Below are 16,922 nucleotides of genomic sequence, written 5' to 3' on the forward strand. Positions count from 1 at the left end.
GGCCCCTGGACAGTTTTTAAAATCCCATTGAGATTGTGTCTGTTTTGGGTGAATTCTGGCTAACATCAAGGATGAGTATCTCCTGGCTAGATACACAGGTAAGTTTTTCATGAGTTAGACAAGTTTTTAAACAGGTTACTTGTTTTCAATTGCAGATATTTCAATTCAACATAGTTACTAATGTCTAGACAGTTAAGCAGAAAAGGAGTTTTGTTTAAAGAGTCAATGGGCAGAGTTAATGGCAGCCTAAGGGCCATGATACAGAAGGATCTGGAAGGGGGAAGTACTGCCCCTCTCCCAGCCCCCGTGGGCGGGCTGCCTTTACCCCCTCTTCTTCTGGGTCATCTACTAATGCATTGTACTCTGACTTGGTCAAAATTCATTCCCCAGATGGGGAAAGCCAGGATTTGTGTTTTTGCTCTTGTAAGGGAAAAGCAAACTATTGCCACAAAAACTCAAAACAGAGAATATCCTAGTGATAGAAATTGGCCATATAGAAGAGCAAATACCAGAAGAAAAAAGTGAAGATTCACAGAGGCTGACACTCTCAGGATAACCTGGCTTCACAGGAAGGACCTCTCAGCAGTGGGACCGCTGAGCTGCTCCACCAGCTGCCTGTTCTCATGCCTTCCCTTTGCAGGAGGAACTGACACCTACCAATTGACCCTTTCTTGTTCACCTGCCCTTCCTCACTGCCACTGTTATCATTTGCAGCTTCTACTTGTCCTATAGCTGCTGTTTATTGCAAATCTCGAGGAGGGTGTTAAGGGTTCTCCAATGAAATAGAACCAATAGATATCTAGAGACATAAAAGACTTGTTTTGGGACTGGCTCATGTGAACATGGAAGATGAGAAGTCCTGTGCTGTGCCGTCTGCAATCTGGACAAGCAGGAAAGCTGGTGTATCATTGAGTCTGAGTGCTGAAAACAAGGCAGCAGATGGTGTTACTCCCAGTCAAGGCTCGAAAACCAGGAGCTCCAATGTTCTGAGTGCAAGAGAGGATGGGTCTCCTAGTGCAACTTAGAGTGAATTTTCTCTTCCTGTTTTTTTGTTCTACTTGGACCCTCAATGGATTTGGTCATGCCCATCAGCTCTAATGAAAGCAACCTTCAGTCTACTGATTCAAATGCTGTTCCCTGGCCTCCCTGGTGGCCTAATGGTTAAGTCTCAGCGTCATCACAGCTATGCTGCGACCTGAGTTCAATCCCCGGCCAGGGAGCTAACACACATATCGCGCAGCAGACCTCTCCTGTCTTGCCCACTGCTCCCCTCAGCAGTGTATTTCAGTAGATCCGCCTGTTCTGCTCCCCAATATTTCTCTGGTAAGTCCTCACCCCCGCACCTCTGGCCTACACCCCAGTTCTTCTATGCAAAAATTTAAAATATTAATAAATGCTGTTCTTTTCTAAAAACACAGAAACACTCAGAAATGTTTTATCAGCTAGTTGGATATCCCATAATTCAGTGGTGCATAATGTTAACCATCACAAACATGTAACTGCAGTGTGAGACTGAAGCAGCTTTGAACATCGTTCTTTATTTCCTCAAGCACAAATTGAATCACCACTCCTGAGTTTGACAAAAGCTCCAAACCTTACAGAATCGTGAATGAAGCAGATACTTAAAATCCACATATACAAGCACTTGCTTTGTTCACATTGTTCCAGGGATTTCACCATAATATCACAGTTGATGTGAAATTGTACGATTCCAGAATGTGACAACGATTAACATCTTAAATAATGAGCCTTCTTGCTGCAATTGCATTTTGATCAAGAGACACACCTTAGGCAGCTCTCCTGCCTGTCTGTTACTGCAGGTGCCTCTTTTCGAAATAAATCTGTATTTTTAAAATGTAAAATAAGGGCCTTCCTGGTGGCGCAGGGGTTAAAGTCTCAGCACTTTCTTTTATTTTTCTTTTTTCTTTTTTTTTTAAGATTTATGTATTTATTTATTTATTTTAATAGAGGCATGTTTCATTTATTTATTTGTTTGTTTGTTTGTTTATACATGCACTGGGTACAGTCAGAAGCGCGGGAGGGTGAGAGGATTCACCAGAGACAGAGTGGGGAGAACAGGCGAATCTACTGAAACACACTGCTGAGGGGAGCAGCGGGCAAGACAGGAGAGGTCTGCTGTGCCATGTGGGACCCTCACCGCTGGCTGAGGCCGGCGCTGCAGGGGCTGGGGACAGCTTCACAGCGCCGTGCGCTTGCAAGTTATCCCCAACTACCACCACATGAATCCCATCCCAGGCCAGGGAGCTGCCCACATGGCGCAGCAGACCCCTCCTAACTCACCCGCTGCTCCCCTCAGCAGTGCACTTTGGTCAATCTGCCTGTTCTGCTCCCCGCTCTGTCTCTGGTGAGTCCTCTCACCCCCCCCCCACCGCTAGCCTGTACCCCAGTTCTTGTATGCATAAATAAATCTTAAAAAAATTAGGGTTTTTTTGTTGTTGTTAGCGATACTACTATTAACCCACTTATTTCAGATGAAACCTTTTGACAGGACTACGTCATGCACCGAGCGTCTAAAGGAACCAGTCCCCAAGGACGCGGGCGTGTCTACGTCGCCCCTCCAGGGGCGGGGCCGCGCGTGCGAGCAGGCGGTGCGCGTGCGCAGAGACACGCTCCATCCCGGCTGCCGTAGTTCGCCCTTTCACGTGGGCGCCCCGTCGTCATGGCGGCGGCCCGGAAGCCGGTGCTCCTCGGGCTTCGAGACGCCGCGGTGCGCGGCCGCCCCACGGGCCCGAGCGCCTGGACGGCTAGCAAGCTGGGCGGCGTTCCGGTGAGTGGGGCGCCGGCGGGTGCTGGGGAGGCCACGGGATGACGGCGTGGGGGACGGCCCGGGGAGAGTCGGGGTCCGAGCGCCTCCCCTGGCCCGCAGGACGCCCTGCCCGCCGTGCCCGCGCCCAGGCCGGTGTGTGAACGTTGCGGCCAGCCGCTCGCCCTGGTGGTGCAGGTCTACTGCCCGCTGGACGGCTCCCCGTTTCATCGGCTCTTGCACGTGTTCGCTTGCCCCCAGCCGGGGTGCGGCAGCTGCGGGACGCGCAGGTAGGCCGGGAAGTCCCGGAGTTACCCCTACATTTTCTGTCGAGTGGGTGGAAGCTGGGGGCCGCCCCAGCCGACTGGGACTCGGGGGTGCAGTCCTCATGACAGTTTATCTTTACCCTTGAAGCTGGAAAGTGTTCCGCTCCCAGTGTCTGCAGACGCGAGAGAAAGAGGCACAGGACACGCAGGTAAAGTGGCTGTGACTAGCGCTTCATGTTTGTAATTTGAGGGTGTTGTCAGAAATACGTTGAAGACAAACTTTAATCTGTGTTCTTTGAAATGTGTTGGATTGGTTTTCCTCTTTTCCGAAACCACAAAATGCCATTTTCTTAAAAGTTTTGTGAGTTTCTTGGGCCTCCCCGGTGGTGCAGCGGTTGAGCACTGGGTTGCAAAGCTGCCGGCGACCTCTGCGGCGCCGGTTCGATCCCCGGCTGTTCCCCGGCCACCAGAGGAGGGTCCCACATGGCGCCCAGACCTCTCCTGCCGCCCGCTGCTCCCCTCAGCAGTGTACTTTGGTCCTTCTGCCTGCTCTGCTCCCTGCTCTGGCTCTGGTGAATTCTCTCACCCTCCCGCGCTTCTGACTGTACCCAGTGCATGTATAAACAAAACGAACGAACAAACAAACAAATAAAAAAAAAAAAAGTTTTGTGAGTTTCTTTTAGTATACACTGAAGGTCTCTCTTTTTTTTTTTTTTTAAGATTTTATTTTTATTTATGCATACAGGAACTGGCGTGTAGGCCAGAGGTGAGGGGGGCAGTTGTTGAAGGGATTCACCAGAGACAGAGTGGGGAGCAAAACAGGCGGATCTACTGAAATACACTGCTGAGGGGAGCAGCAGGCGAGACAGGCGAGGTCGGCTGTGCCAGGTTAGCTCCTTGGCTGCAAATCGAACTTACGCCCCAGCAGTGATAGCTGCACTGGAGGCCTTGAGGAACATAGATTACTGGTTTGGGGGAGAAAGTGTGTAATATCTATGTGTATGTAGTAAATGTCCTTACTATGGTATATGTGAACTTCTATGTGCACATACAAAATATAACAAACAGGGCCTCCCTGGTAGCTCAGGGGTTAAAGTCTCAGCGCTATCAAGCTATTGCTGACTACTGCAGCATGAGTTGGATCCCCAGCCAGAGAGCTACCAATGTGGTACAGCAAACCTCTCCTGTCTCACCCGGTACTTCTCTCATAAGGGTATTTCAGTGGCTCTGCCTGTTCTGCTCTCTACTCTGTCCCTGGTGAATCCTCTTATCCCATCCTCCACCCCCGACTGCTGGCCAGTACTTGTATGCATAAAGTAAAATAAAATAAATCTTTAAAATATAACAAACAGGTTTAATACGGCAAAAATGTAATTTTCTTGAATTAGAATGTCAGACACATTGATTGCTGCAGAACAAAATTCAGCTTTTCTTTGTAATTCTGGCTTTATACATTCGCTGAGACTTAATATGTGCTGAGCAAAGTACTAGCATAGCAATATAAAGATGAAGATGGTGGTGCCTGCCAACCCTTGTCAAGTTTCAAAGGCAGGTGATAGAAAAACACTTTGATTTTTTTTGAGCTGAGCACTTTTAGAATTAGGTTTTCAGTGGTGTACTGGATAGAAATGACTTCAGGATTGACCTCCATAAAAGAGCAGGCTAGTAAGCGCCTGTAATATGTGAATCACAATTGAAAGAGTCTGAAACAGATGTTGAAGAAACAACTGCCCCTGAAAAAGATATTTGTCACCTTCAACATGCTTTTTTTTTTTTTTTTTTTAATTTATATAAGCACTGGGTACAGTCAGAAGTGCAGGAGGGTGGGAGAATTCACCAGAGCGGAGAGCAGAACAGGCAGACTGGCGAAATACACTGCTGAGGGGAGCAGCGGGTGGCAGGAGAGGTCTGCGCGCCATGTGGGACCCTCGCCCAGTGGCCGGGCATAGAACCAGCCCTGCAGAGGCTGCAGGCAGCTTCGCAACCCAGCGCTCAACCGCTGCGCCACCAGGGAGGTCCCCTTCAACATGCTTTTAAGTAAAATGGGTCCAGAAGGTTGAATCAGAATGTGCCAGAGGCTAAGAGGCTAGTGTGAAGCCTCCCTCAGGAAGGTGAAGGGGTAGGTGCATAGCTAAGGCCAAGGCATCAATGATATCACCTCAGGTGCTTGGACCTCATTCACTGGCTATTCTTCCAGAAACAGGAAAATGGCCTCACAGCCAAGGATTGGTGTGAAGGAGCAGATGACTGGGGAAGTGACAGTGAGGAGGCGCCCCCACCACAGCTTTCCTTGGATTCAGGAAATGATTCCAGCAGTGCCAGAGATGCAGACTGGACTGTCCAGCTCCAAGACCTTCGCCTGCAGGATAGTGTCCCAGTTGCTGCTCCTCCTGTGTCTTCTGGGGGAAAGATGGCCTTATCCTCTGTGGTACCGTGGTTCCTGCCCTACTACATTTGTGTGGTAGACGAGGATGATTATGGGGACTTTGGCAGTCTCGATCATGCTCACAGCCTTCTGCGGGAATATCAGCAGCGGGAGGGAATGGACATGGAACAGCTGCTTTCCCAAAGGTGAGCTCCTGAGCCGTGGACTTGGTCAGGAAGCTGCCACAGTTGGAGCCCTTCATGTTTACTCTCATACCTGAGGAAACTTTTTGAGGCAAAACTTGTGTGTGTAGGACCTCTGTGTCTGTCTCTTTGGTTTGGTTTTTTAATATTTATTTATTAATGGATACAAGAACTGGGGTACAGGCCAGAGGTGTGGGGGTGAGAGGATTCACGAGGGAACAGAACAGGCGGATTGACTGAAATACACTACTGAGGGGAGCAGCGGGCAAGACAGGAGAGGTCTGCTACTCCTTGTGGGTATCTCCTTGGCCAGAGATCAAACTCGTGCTGCAGTGGCTGCCAATAGTTTCATAGGTTGCGTCTTAACCCCTTGTGCCACCAGGGAGGCCCTGAGTCTGTCTCTTTGGATGAGAATGGAAGACAGAGACAAAGGGATCTTAACAGCCACCTTTGAGTTGGCCTGAAAACACTTTGCTCAATGTATAAGTAACCTCAAGAAAAAGAAGGAACAGAACTTAGGGATGCTGAGTATTTACAGAAGAACATGTGTTCACTAGCTCTTGAACTCTCTTCTGTTTTCAAATTGTCTTTATGGCTGAAACAAGTAAATCAGAAAAATGGCATTTATTAATTCTTGGCTGTGGCTCAGGAACTGGTTGAGGACCTCAGATTCCTCTAGAGCCTCAGTGCTCATAAAACAGGAACAATACTGATCCCTCTGTTGTCTCTGTCATCAGATGGTTTGGGTGAGTGAGAGAGTAGGTCTTGAAAGGCCTTATAATCCAAACCCTCTGAAGAGGTAATGCAGGGTCATTTTTTTTTTATTATTATTATTTTTTTTAATAGAGGCATGTTCCATTTATTTATTTGTCTGCTTGTTTGTTTGTTTTGTTTATACATGCACTGGGTACAGTCAGAAGCACGGGAGGGTGAGAGAATTCACCAGAGCCAGAGCAGGGCGCAGAGCAGGCAGAAGGACCGAAGGACACTGCTGAGGGGAGCAGCGGGCGGCAGGAGAGGTCTGCACGCCATGTGGGACCCTCCTCCGGTGGCCGGGGAGCAGCCGGGGATCGAACCGGTGCCGCAGGGGCCGCGGGCAGCCTCGCAACCCAGCGCTCAACCGCTGCGCCACCGGGGAGGCCCGCAGGGTCATTTTTGCTACCATGTAGGAATACATGGGGTAAGTGGAGAGATGGCGTGGTTTTTTCACTAGAACTTTCTTACGTTTAATGTTGGAGTGCATGAAGACACGTTAGTGTTTGAAAATAATCCATAGTAGAGAAAGAAATGAAGAGTTTCAGACCTTATAATGACTTTTTACATTGCAAATATTGTCCCAGAGTTGAAAATGGCTAGGGAAGAGCCTCCCCGGTGGGGTAAGGGGTTAAGTGTCAGCACTGTGAAGATATCAGCAGCCACTGCAGAATGAGTTCGATCCCTAGCCAGGGACCTACCCACACGGCACAGCAGACCTCTCTTGTCTTGCCCTCTGCTCCCCTCAGCAGTGTATTTCAGTAGATCTGCCTGTTCTGCTCCCCACTCTGTATCTGGTGAGTCCTCTCACCCCCCACACCTCTGGCCTGCACCCCAGCTCTTGTATGCATAAATAAATCAGTCTTTAAAAAAAAAGAAAGAAAAGAAAATGGCTAGGGGGGGCAGGGGATTACTGTTGCACATAATAAAATGTTACATTTTTTAATATTTATATATTGAGTGCATATATTTAGTAAAATTTGTTTTAAAACAAAATACTCTTCTAGATAGTGTAACTCTCTGGATATAGGTAGTCAAAGGTGTTTTCTGCTTCTCGTTTTAGTTTTTCTAGTGATGGTAGTGAAAAATATGAGAGGACCATAATTAAAAATGGAGATAAGATGTTTTACAAATTCATGAAGAGAATTGCTGCTTGTCAGGAGCAGATTTTAAGGTAGGAGTTACTTTTATTTTTCTTGATTATAAAAGTGCTCTATGTTAGTTTGGAAAATACAGAGTGTATAGCAAGAAAACCCACATCCACAGTATGCCCCAAACCAGGCTGTAACAACTGCTTATATTTCGCTATATTATGTTTACTTGTTTTTTATGCATTTGGGTTTTATGTGGCGTCCCTCATCCTTTTCATGTAATAGTGGTGGTGTTGGATTAATTTTATCTATCATTCTGGTATTGATTTGTTCTCTTTTTATTGTTTTAGTTTCTCTTTTCCTTTTTGATTAAACTTCTTCAATGAATTGAGTATTTTTGGTTTATGATTTTTATATGCAAAAGGACAGCTTTATTATAAAAGAGGGAAAGGAAATAAAGAATGCTTGCACAGGGCCTCCACAGTGGCTCAAGGGTTAAGTCTTAGCGCTGTCAAACTATGGCCAGCCACTGTGGCCTGAGTTCGATCCCCAGCCAGGGAGCTGACCCACATGGCACAGCAGACCTCTCCTGTCTCGCCCGCTGCTCCCCTCAGCAGTGTATGTCAGTCAGTCTGCCTGATCTGCTCCCCACTCTGTCTCTGGTGAATCCTCTCACTGCTCCCCCCCAACACCTCTGGCCTGCACCCCAGTTCTTCTATGCATAAATAAAATTAAATCTAAAGAAAAATTAGAATGCTTGCACAGACAAGCCAACAGAAAGAGGTTTCCCAAAAGGGACAGGTTTGCTAAGAGAGAGGCCTATATATAATCACAAGTGGTCAGCCTGGGGCGGGGAGCTGCCTCTGCTGCTTTGCAAAAGGAGAGAGTCGGTGAAGAGAAACACCTACGTATCACAGGCAGGCAGGAGGCCTGCTACCTGGTTTAAGGTTTTAATTTCCTTTCTTCACCTTCAGTTATAGTACCGTTGCATTTGTGTTTGCTTTAGTGATTATAATGCATGTTTGACTAACTGCAGTCTACTGTCATATTATTTACTATTTTATGATAGCAAAATAGATACACCAGATTGACCTTCCCCCGACCTTTGTGATCTTATTTTTGTGTATTTCATTTCTGTATATCCCACAGTGCATTATTTTGGCTTAAAATAGTAGTTTTTTTAAAAAAAGATTTATTTATTTATTCATATGAGAACTGAGGTGTAAGCCAGAGGTGCAGGGGGTGAGAGGGTTCACCAGAGACAGTAGGGAGCAGAACAGGCAAATCTACTGAAATACACTGCTGAGGGGAGTAGCGGGGAGACAGGAGAGGTCTGCTGCACCATGTGGGTAGCTCCCTGGTGGACAGGGGATTGAATTCATGCTGCAGTGGCTGTGGATAGCTTGATAGCGCTGTCTTTAACCCCTGTGCCACTAGGGAGGCCACGCTTCCAATAATAGTTTTAAAGAAATGGATAGAGCCTCCCTGGTGGCGCAAGGGGTTAAGACAAAACCTATGAGGTTGTCTGCAGCCACTACAGCATGAGTTGGATCCCCAGCCAGGGCGCTACCCACATGGCACAGCAGACCTCTCCTGCCTCGCCCGCTGCTCCCCTCAGCAGTGTATTTCAGTCAGTCTGCCTATCCTGTTCCCCACGCTCTCTCTGGTGGATCCTCTCACCCCCACGCCTCTGGCCTGTACCCCAGTTCTTGTACGCATAAATAAATCTTTAAAAAAAAAAAAAGGAAGGGCTTCCCTGATGGCGCAGTGGGTTGAGCGCAGCACTGTGGGGCTGTCTGCAGCCTCTGCAGCATGAGTTCGGTTCCCGGCCTGCTGGGGAGCAACCCACATGGCACGGCAGACCTCTCCTGCCTCACCCGCTGCTCCGCTATGCAGTGTCTTTGGTCTGTCTCCCTGTTCTGCTCTCCGCTCTGTCTCTGGTGAATCCTCTCGCCCTCCGGTGCCTCTGGCCCGTACCCCAGTTCTTGTACAAATGAAAAATGAATCTTTAAAAAAAATACATTTTTAAAAAGGAAATATATATATATACACACATACACACACACAGACATATATAATGAAATAAAAAAATAATTTTCAGAAGGTCTTATATTTATCCACTGATTACCCTTTTTTTTAAAACATTATTTATTCATACGAGAACTGGGGTGTCATCCAGAGGTATGGGGGGGCGAGAGGATTCACCAGACACAGAGTGGGGAGCAGAACAGGCAGATCTAATGAAATACACTGCTGAGGGGAACAGCCAGGTGAGTCAGGAGAGGTCTGCTGTGCCATATGTGAGTCAACTCCCTGGCTGGGAATTGAACTCAGGCCGAAGTGGCTGATGATAGTTTGATAGTCAGCTAACAGTATGCTCAGATAGTACCGAAACTTTAACCCCTTGCACCTACAGGGAGGCCCTCTTTTTACAGATTTTATAATTTAAAAAAGTTGTTAGAAATTGTATGTTGGAGAACAGCAGATAAAGAAATATATATAGTCCCTGGAAAGACAGGCCCCATTCTCTGTAAGGTCAGTGTGTGGAGGTCTGAGTCCATTTAATCTGTAGTTGAGCTGAATCTGGTCTTTGATGCAGTTGGTTTATTTATTTAACATTTTAAAAGGACACCTTTATTAGGAAAAGGAGAACAAGAAAAGACACCTTTGTGGACCCAGTCTTGGAGGTCCGCAGCCAATGCAGCTTTAGTTAGTTTCAGTTCAGTGTTGGTTTCCAGCCTCCCCCAGACTTTGAATCAGCACTGGCAGAACTCCAGTGCTTGATAGCCTTGCTGCCAGTTCTTTGGCCCTTGGATTCTCTGGTTTTGTTCTCGGTACTCTGCAAGAAAGAAAGTTTGCAAAGCATGTTCTTAGCTGTCAGAATGTGACATGTTTGTAACTGTCAGGGACTCTGTTTCTTTGCCCTAGGTACTCCTGGAATGGAGAACCCCTTTTTCTGAAGTGCCCACCATCAGATGTCACAGACCTTCCAGCCTGCAGCCACTGTGGAGGCCAGAGGATATTTGAATTTCAGCTTATGCCAGCCCTGGTCAGCATGCTCAGAAGTGCTGATTTAGGTAAGAGGCCCTTTACTAGTGTGAGTTTATGGATTTCTGGCACTGATTTGGGATTACTTTAAAATGAAAGACTGTCTTTTCATTTTTTATTTATAAAAAGCTAAGCATATTATTAAAAATTTGGGAAATTCTCATTTAAGGAAGTGCAAATCAAAACCACAGTGAGGCCCTCCCTGCTGACACAGGGCATTAAGTCTCAAAACTATGAAGCTATCCTCAGCCTCTGCAGCATGAGTTCGATCCCCCACCAGCCAGGGAGTTACCCACATGGTGCAGCGGACCTCTCCTGTCTCGCCAGCTGTTCCCCTCAGTAGTGTATTTCACTCACTCTGCCTGTTCTGCTCCCCACTCTGTCTCTGATGAATCCTTGCACTTCTGGCCTACACCCTAGTTCTTGCATGCATGCATGCATGCAAAAGTAAATAAATAAATAAATCTTTTAAAAAAACTACAATGTGGGCCTCCCCGGTGGCGCAGCGGTTGAGCGCTGGGTTGCGAAGCTGCCCGTGGCCTCGGCGGCGCCGGTTCGATCCCCGGCTGCTTCCCGGCCACCGGAGGAGGGTCCCGCATGGCGCGCAGACCTCTCCTGCTGCCCGCTGCTCCCCTCAGCAGTGTACTTCGGTCCTTCTGCCTGCTCTGCTCCCCGCTCTGGCTCTGGTGAATTCTCTCACCCTCCCGCGCTTCTGACTGTACCCAGTGCATGTATAAACAAACAAACAAACAAATAAAGAAAGAAAGAAAACATGCCTCTATTAAAAAAAAATAAAAAAAAAATAAAAAAACTACAATGAGATTTCACCTCTCACCACTTAGGATGGCCATTACCTAAAAGTGAAGAAGTAGTGTGTTGGAGAGGATGAGAGGAAAAGGGAACCCTCATGTATTGTTGGTGGGAGTATAAATTGGTATTTCTAAATCTAAGCATATCATAAAAGGATTGGGGAAATTAAATTTACTTTCTTTCTATTGAGGTAACATAAGTTCACAGTACTGTGTGGATTTCAGGTGTACAGTTCTCACCTCAGCAACTGTGTATTTCATCCCAGGCCCACCAGCAAATGTCCAGTTACCACCTATTACCAAGCTAGTCCCTTCCCCTCTGGGAACCACCACTTTGTTCTCAGAGCCTAAGGGTTTGTTTTGGTTTTCTTTATTTTTTATATTCTGCAAATAGTAGAATCATAGAGTATTGATCCTTGTCCTTCTGGCTTTCACTTTGTATAATCGGTGTTGTAAATGGCAAGATTTCACCCTTTTCATGGTTGAATAGTATTCCACCACAGCAACACACACACACACACACACACACCCCACATCTTTATTCAGCTGTTTTGGGGGACTTGGGTTGTTTACTTTTTCTTTTTTCTTTTTGAAGATTTATTTATTCATGCACACAAGAGCCTGGGTATAGGCCAGAGGCATGGGGAGGGGTGAGAGGATTCACCAGAGACAGAATGGGGAACAGAACAAGCAGACCGACCAAAGTACACTGCTGTGGGGAGCAGTGGGTGAGTCAGGAGAGGTCTGCTGCACCGTGTGTATTTCCCAGGCCAGGAATTGAACTCATGCTGCAGTGGCTGCGGGCAGCTACATAGGTTGCGTCTTAACCCTTGTGCTACCAGGGAGGCCCTACTTTTCTTGACTATTATAAATAGCACTGCAGTGAACATAGGGCTGCATTAATCTTTTCAAGTTAGTGTTTTGGTATTCTTTAATTTTTCCTTTTTTTGGGGGTGGGGGGCGGGTGGAGTAGAAGAACTAGGGTATAGGCCAGAGGTGCGGGTGTCTCTCTCCCACCAGAGACAGAGTGGGGAGCAGAACAGGTGGATCTACTGAAATCCACTGCTCAGGGGAGTAGCAGGTGAGATGGGAGAGGTCTGCTGCACCATGTGGGTCAGCTCCCTTGCTGGGGCTTGAACTCAGGCCATAGTAGTGATAGTGCTGAAATTTGACCACTACGCCACCAGTGAGGCCCTGTTTTGGTATTCTTCAGGTATCTACCCAGAAGATAGCCAACCATGATTACTCAATCATGCAGTAGTTCTATTTTTTAAAATTTTGAGGCCCCTCCATACTGTTTTCCAAATTGGCTGTACCAGTTACATTCCCACCAACAATACACAAAGGTTTCTTTTCCCCCTCATCCCTTCCCACACATTTCTTGACTTTTTAAAAAAATTTTATTTTTGAAGATTTATTTATGCATATAAGAATGGGGGCATAGGCCAGAGGTGCGGGCAGTGAGAGGATACACCAGAGACAGAGTGGGGAACAGAACCGACAGATTGACTGAAATAAACTGCTGAGGGGAGCAGCGGGCGAGTCAGGAGAGGTCTACTGTGCCATGTGGGTCACCTCCCTGGCCGGGGATCAAGCTCGTGCTGCCATGGCTGCAGTTAGCTTCATAGCTTGTGTCTTAACCCCTTGCGCCACCAGGGAGGCCCCATTTCTTGGCTTTTTGATGACAGCCATCCTAACTGGTGAGAAGTGAAATCTCATTGTGGTTTTGATTTTCAATCCCCTAAATCATAAGCAGTATAGAACGTATTTTCATGTGTCTGTTAGATGACATTTTCATGTCATCTTTGGAGAAATACATCCTCTGCCCATTTTTAAATCAGGTTTTATGTTTTTTGCTGTTGTTGAGTTGTTTATATGTTTTGGATATTAACTTCTTGTATGATTATGTCATGCAAATATCTTCTCCCACTCAGTAGGTTGCCTTTGCATTGTGACAACAGTTTCTTTCACTGTGCAGAAACTCTTTAGTTTGATATAGTCCCATTTGTATATATTTTCTTTTGTTGCTGTTGGAGACACATACACAATATGACTAAGGCCAATGTCAGTCTTTAATCCATTTTGAATTAATTTTAGTATATGGTATAAGACAGTGCTCTATTTTTGGCCTTTTGCACGTGACTGTCCACTCTTCCTAACACCACTTGCTTAAGAGACTTTTGTTCCTCCGCTCTCAGCTGTATGCTCTTGTCTCCTTTGCCAAAAATTACTTACCCGCTTAGGTATTGTTTTTGGGGGAAAAAAAGATGTTTCAAAAAACTTACTAATTGAAAGTATCCTAAAAAATATATGCAAATTTATCAGAAGGAAAATTAGTATAAAACTTGCTGGACTTTAGGCACTGGGCCCTTCACTCAGGGGTCTAGTTTCTGAAAGATCATTTTGCTATAAAGAGAATTACACTCATTCCATGTTTCAACAATAGGTAGTATGTGCTTGGCTCCCGTAACCATAATAATAGATGAGAGAATGTATAACTTTATACATTTGCACCTCCAAATATTTTGTATCATTTTTACCTTACCAAGCTTCAGTTCTGTGTTTAAATAGTCTCAGTTCTCACGCCACTCTTCTACCATGAGCTTTTCCATTCCTGAATCCTTTATTTTGATTCTTCTCTGGTTGCTGGATTTTATCAAGTCGGAGCCTGAAGGGGGTGGGTGGAGTGGGGCTCACAGGTAGTGTTCTTTCTTCAGCAGCTGGGTGCTGTGGTCTGCCTTTTTATTTGCAGGACAGCTGGGTATAAACTCTAAAGCTCCACTTCTGCAGAGCCCTGATGCCCCGTGCTGTCATCTTAGGGCAGGGGGCACTGCCGGCACTTTTCCCCTGGTGACGTCTGTTGTCTCCCATGAAAGGGTCTCGCCAGGAAGTACATTTTCCTGAAAATCCCTGAGATCTCTCATTTTTGTATAGATATATGTTGGCTTTGAAAGTTGCTTTGTAGGGCCTCCCTGATGGCGCAAGGGGTTAAGTCTCAGCACTACAAAGCTGTCTGCAGCATGAGTTTGATCCCTGGCCAGGAAGCTACCCACATGGCACAGCAGACCTCTCCTGACTTGCCCACTGCTCTCCTCAGCAGTGTATTTCAGTCAGTCTGCCTTTTCTGCTCCCCACTCTGTCTCTGGTGAATCTTTTCACCCCCCGCATCTCTGGCCTGTACCCTGTTCTTGTATGCATAAATAAATAAATCTTTAAAAAAAAGAGAAAGTTGCTTTGTAGAAGTCTGAGGTTTTCCCAACCCTCTCGCCCCTCTTGGAGCCCCACTGAATGCTGACATGCCCACTGGCGTGCCTGCAGGGTTTTTTTTTATCCAGGCGGTCCCATCATTCACTGGCCTGTGCCTGCCGACCCACGTTCTGTGATCCTGTGATCCTTGTGTGGGGCAGGGCGGGCCTTCGTACTGCATATTTTCTTCCTTATATGTCTGAAAATCGCTTCTGCTGCCTTTGTAGCTTTTCTACTGAAGCAACAGTTGTTGGTCCCTTTCTCCTCTCACATCCATGTTAACATTTTTCCCTTTTCCCTTTGTGTTCTCTGAGATTCTCTCAAGTCTTTTCTTTCTTTCCCTGATTCGGTCTCCACCTGTCTTTTTTTTTTTTTTTTTATAGAGGCATGCTTTATTTATTTGTTTGCTGGTTTGTTTGTTTGTTTTGTTTATACATGCACTGGGTACAGTCAGAAGCGCAGGAGGGTGAGAGAATTCACCAGAGCCAGAGCGGGGAGCAGAGCAGGCAGAAGGACCGAAGTACACTGCTGAGGGGAGTAGCGGGCGGCAGGAGAGGTCTGCGCGCCATATGGGACCCTCCTCCGGTGGCCGAGGAGCAGCCGGGGATCGAACCGGCCGCGGGCAGCTTCGCAACCCAGCGCTCAACCGCTGCTCCACCGGGGAGGCCCAGTCTCCACCTGTCTTTTCGGTCCCTGTGTTTTCTGGTGTTTTTCATCAGATGTGAGTGGGGCTGTTCGCTTCCTCTTTTCTCACCCCTCCTCACTCCTGGCTGTGGCAAGTCTCCGACTCAGGCTGCACGTACCGTCTTCAGCGATTTGGTGTTTAGTTGTCATCTTCTCATGCTTCCTCCTTCCCTGGTGGCTCTGAGTTCTGAGGCTCCAGCCTTCTCATCCTCTCTGCTGACTGCCTGTTGCACATTCTGGTTGGAAATTCTCTCAGATTCACCAAATAGCTCCATTTTGGTCTTCTTTTTTCTTTAATGTTTTCCTTTCCGTTAGCCTTGCTGACATTACTTTATATAGTTTTTTTAGATTTATTTTATTTATGCATATAAGAACTGGGGTACAGGCCAGAGGTGTGGGGGTGAGAGGAGTTACCAGAGACAGAGTGGGGAGCAGAATAGGCAGACTGACTGAGATACACTGCTGAGGGGAGCAGCGGGCAAGACAGGAGAGGTCTGCTGCGACATGTGGGTAGCTCCTTGCCCGGGGATCGAACTTGTGCTGCAGTGGCTGCAGATAACTTCAGTGTGCTGTGCTTAACCCCTTGCGCCACTAGGGAGGCCCCCAGTCATTATAAATTTTTATGAACACTTAGGATTTATTGTCAGTGTTTTCCCTGCACCCTGTTTTGGAGCTAGCATGTTATCTTAGGCTCCCCTCAGTAGTGTATTCCAGTAGATCCGACTGTTCTGCTCCCCACTCTGTCTCTGGTGAATCCTCTCACCCTCTGCGCCTCTGGCCTATACCCTAGTTCTTCTACACAAATATAAATAAAATTAAATTTAAAAAAATCTGTTTTTCATCATCAGTAGTCACTTATTATAGGAAAGACTGTGATTATATTGTGATGGAAAGTGAGTGCTGTCTTTGCTTTACCTAATTATTTTTTCTGCTTGTAAGTGAAAGTCATTGCATAGCAACACCAGTTATCCTGAGTAAACCGTCTTCCTCATTCCCTTTATCTTCTCGTTGCTTTACCTGTTTACTTCATGTGGAACACTTAAGACATGCCTCCCGCTGTTCCAAGTATCTCATATGTGTTAGCTTATTTTCCCCCTCGCCATAGTTCATAATCACGATAAATGCTGTCAGTGTCACACCGGTGAAGTCGGTGAAGGTGCAAGGGCTGAGATTGGAGCCCAGGGGTCTTACTCCGGGGTCTGGACTCCACTGAGCAAACTTTCAAATACTAGCTGTTCACATAATACCTTTTACCTCCCTTTTCTGGAATTCTGAATATGTTGTATTTTTCAGATGTTTTTGTGGAATTTGGAACAATTCTGATTTATACGTGTGAGAAGAGTTGCTGGCCTCAAAACCACCAGACTCCCTTAGAAGAATTTTGCATTATACAAGAAGACCCAGATGAATCATTATTTAAGTAGTATTTTCCCTTTTTATTTATATAAATTATAATAAATTGTAATGTCTTTTTCTCTCATTTTGACAAGTTATTAACTCTTATTTTCAAGACTTGCCCTTTGTGCTTTTGGCCCCAGTGCTGCAGATGGGACCAGGATCTAGAGCCTCTTGATTGTGGCCTAGTCTGCCCTTCCAGCACCAGTGCCCTGCCTCCATCTTGGGACTTGGGAATGTGGCTCTTCTCTAACCCAGAGGGCAGGTGTCCCCCGCCCAGGCAGCCGGTCTGCATTTT

General features: G+C 46.6%; 1 protein-coding gene across 2 annotated transcripts; it reads left to right on the forward strand.

Annotated features, from left to right (window-relative positions):
* Positions 1–2,680: 2,680 nt before the first annotated feature.
* Positions 2,681–16,653, forward strand: PDCD2L (programmed cell death 2 like; the record flags this gene model as incomplete). 2 transcript variants are annotated; one of them, XM_084257665.1, is made up of 7 exons in its annotated part: positions 2,681–2,788; positions 2,888–3,054; positions 3,179–3,239; positions 5,228–5,601; positions 7,415–7,525; positions 10,371–10,519; positions 16,523–16,653. In XM_084257665.1, 7 exons carry the CDS (start codon positions 2,681–2,683, stop codon positions 16,651–16,653), a joined length of 1,101 nt encoding a protein of 366 aa, XP_084113791.1. The 2 variants fall into 2 exon arrangements, with proteins under 2 accessions (XP_084113791.1, XP_084113792.1); XM_084257666.1 differs by having other exon boundaries at positions 5,234–5,601.
* Positions 16,654–16,922: the final 269 nt, after the last annotated feature.

The sequence above is a fragment of the Talpa europaea genome (assembly GCF_964194135.1).
Source record: "Talpa europaea genome assembly, chromosome: 16".
Taxonomy (NCBI): Eukaryota; Metazoa; Chordata; class Mammalia; order Eulipotyphla; family Talpidae; genus Talpa; species Talpa europaea.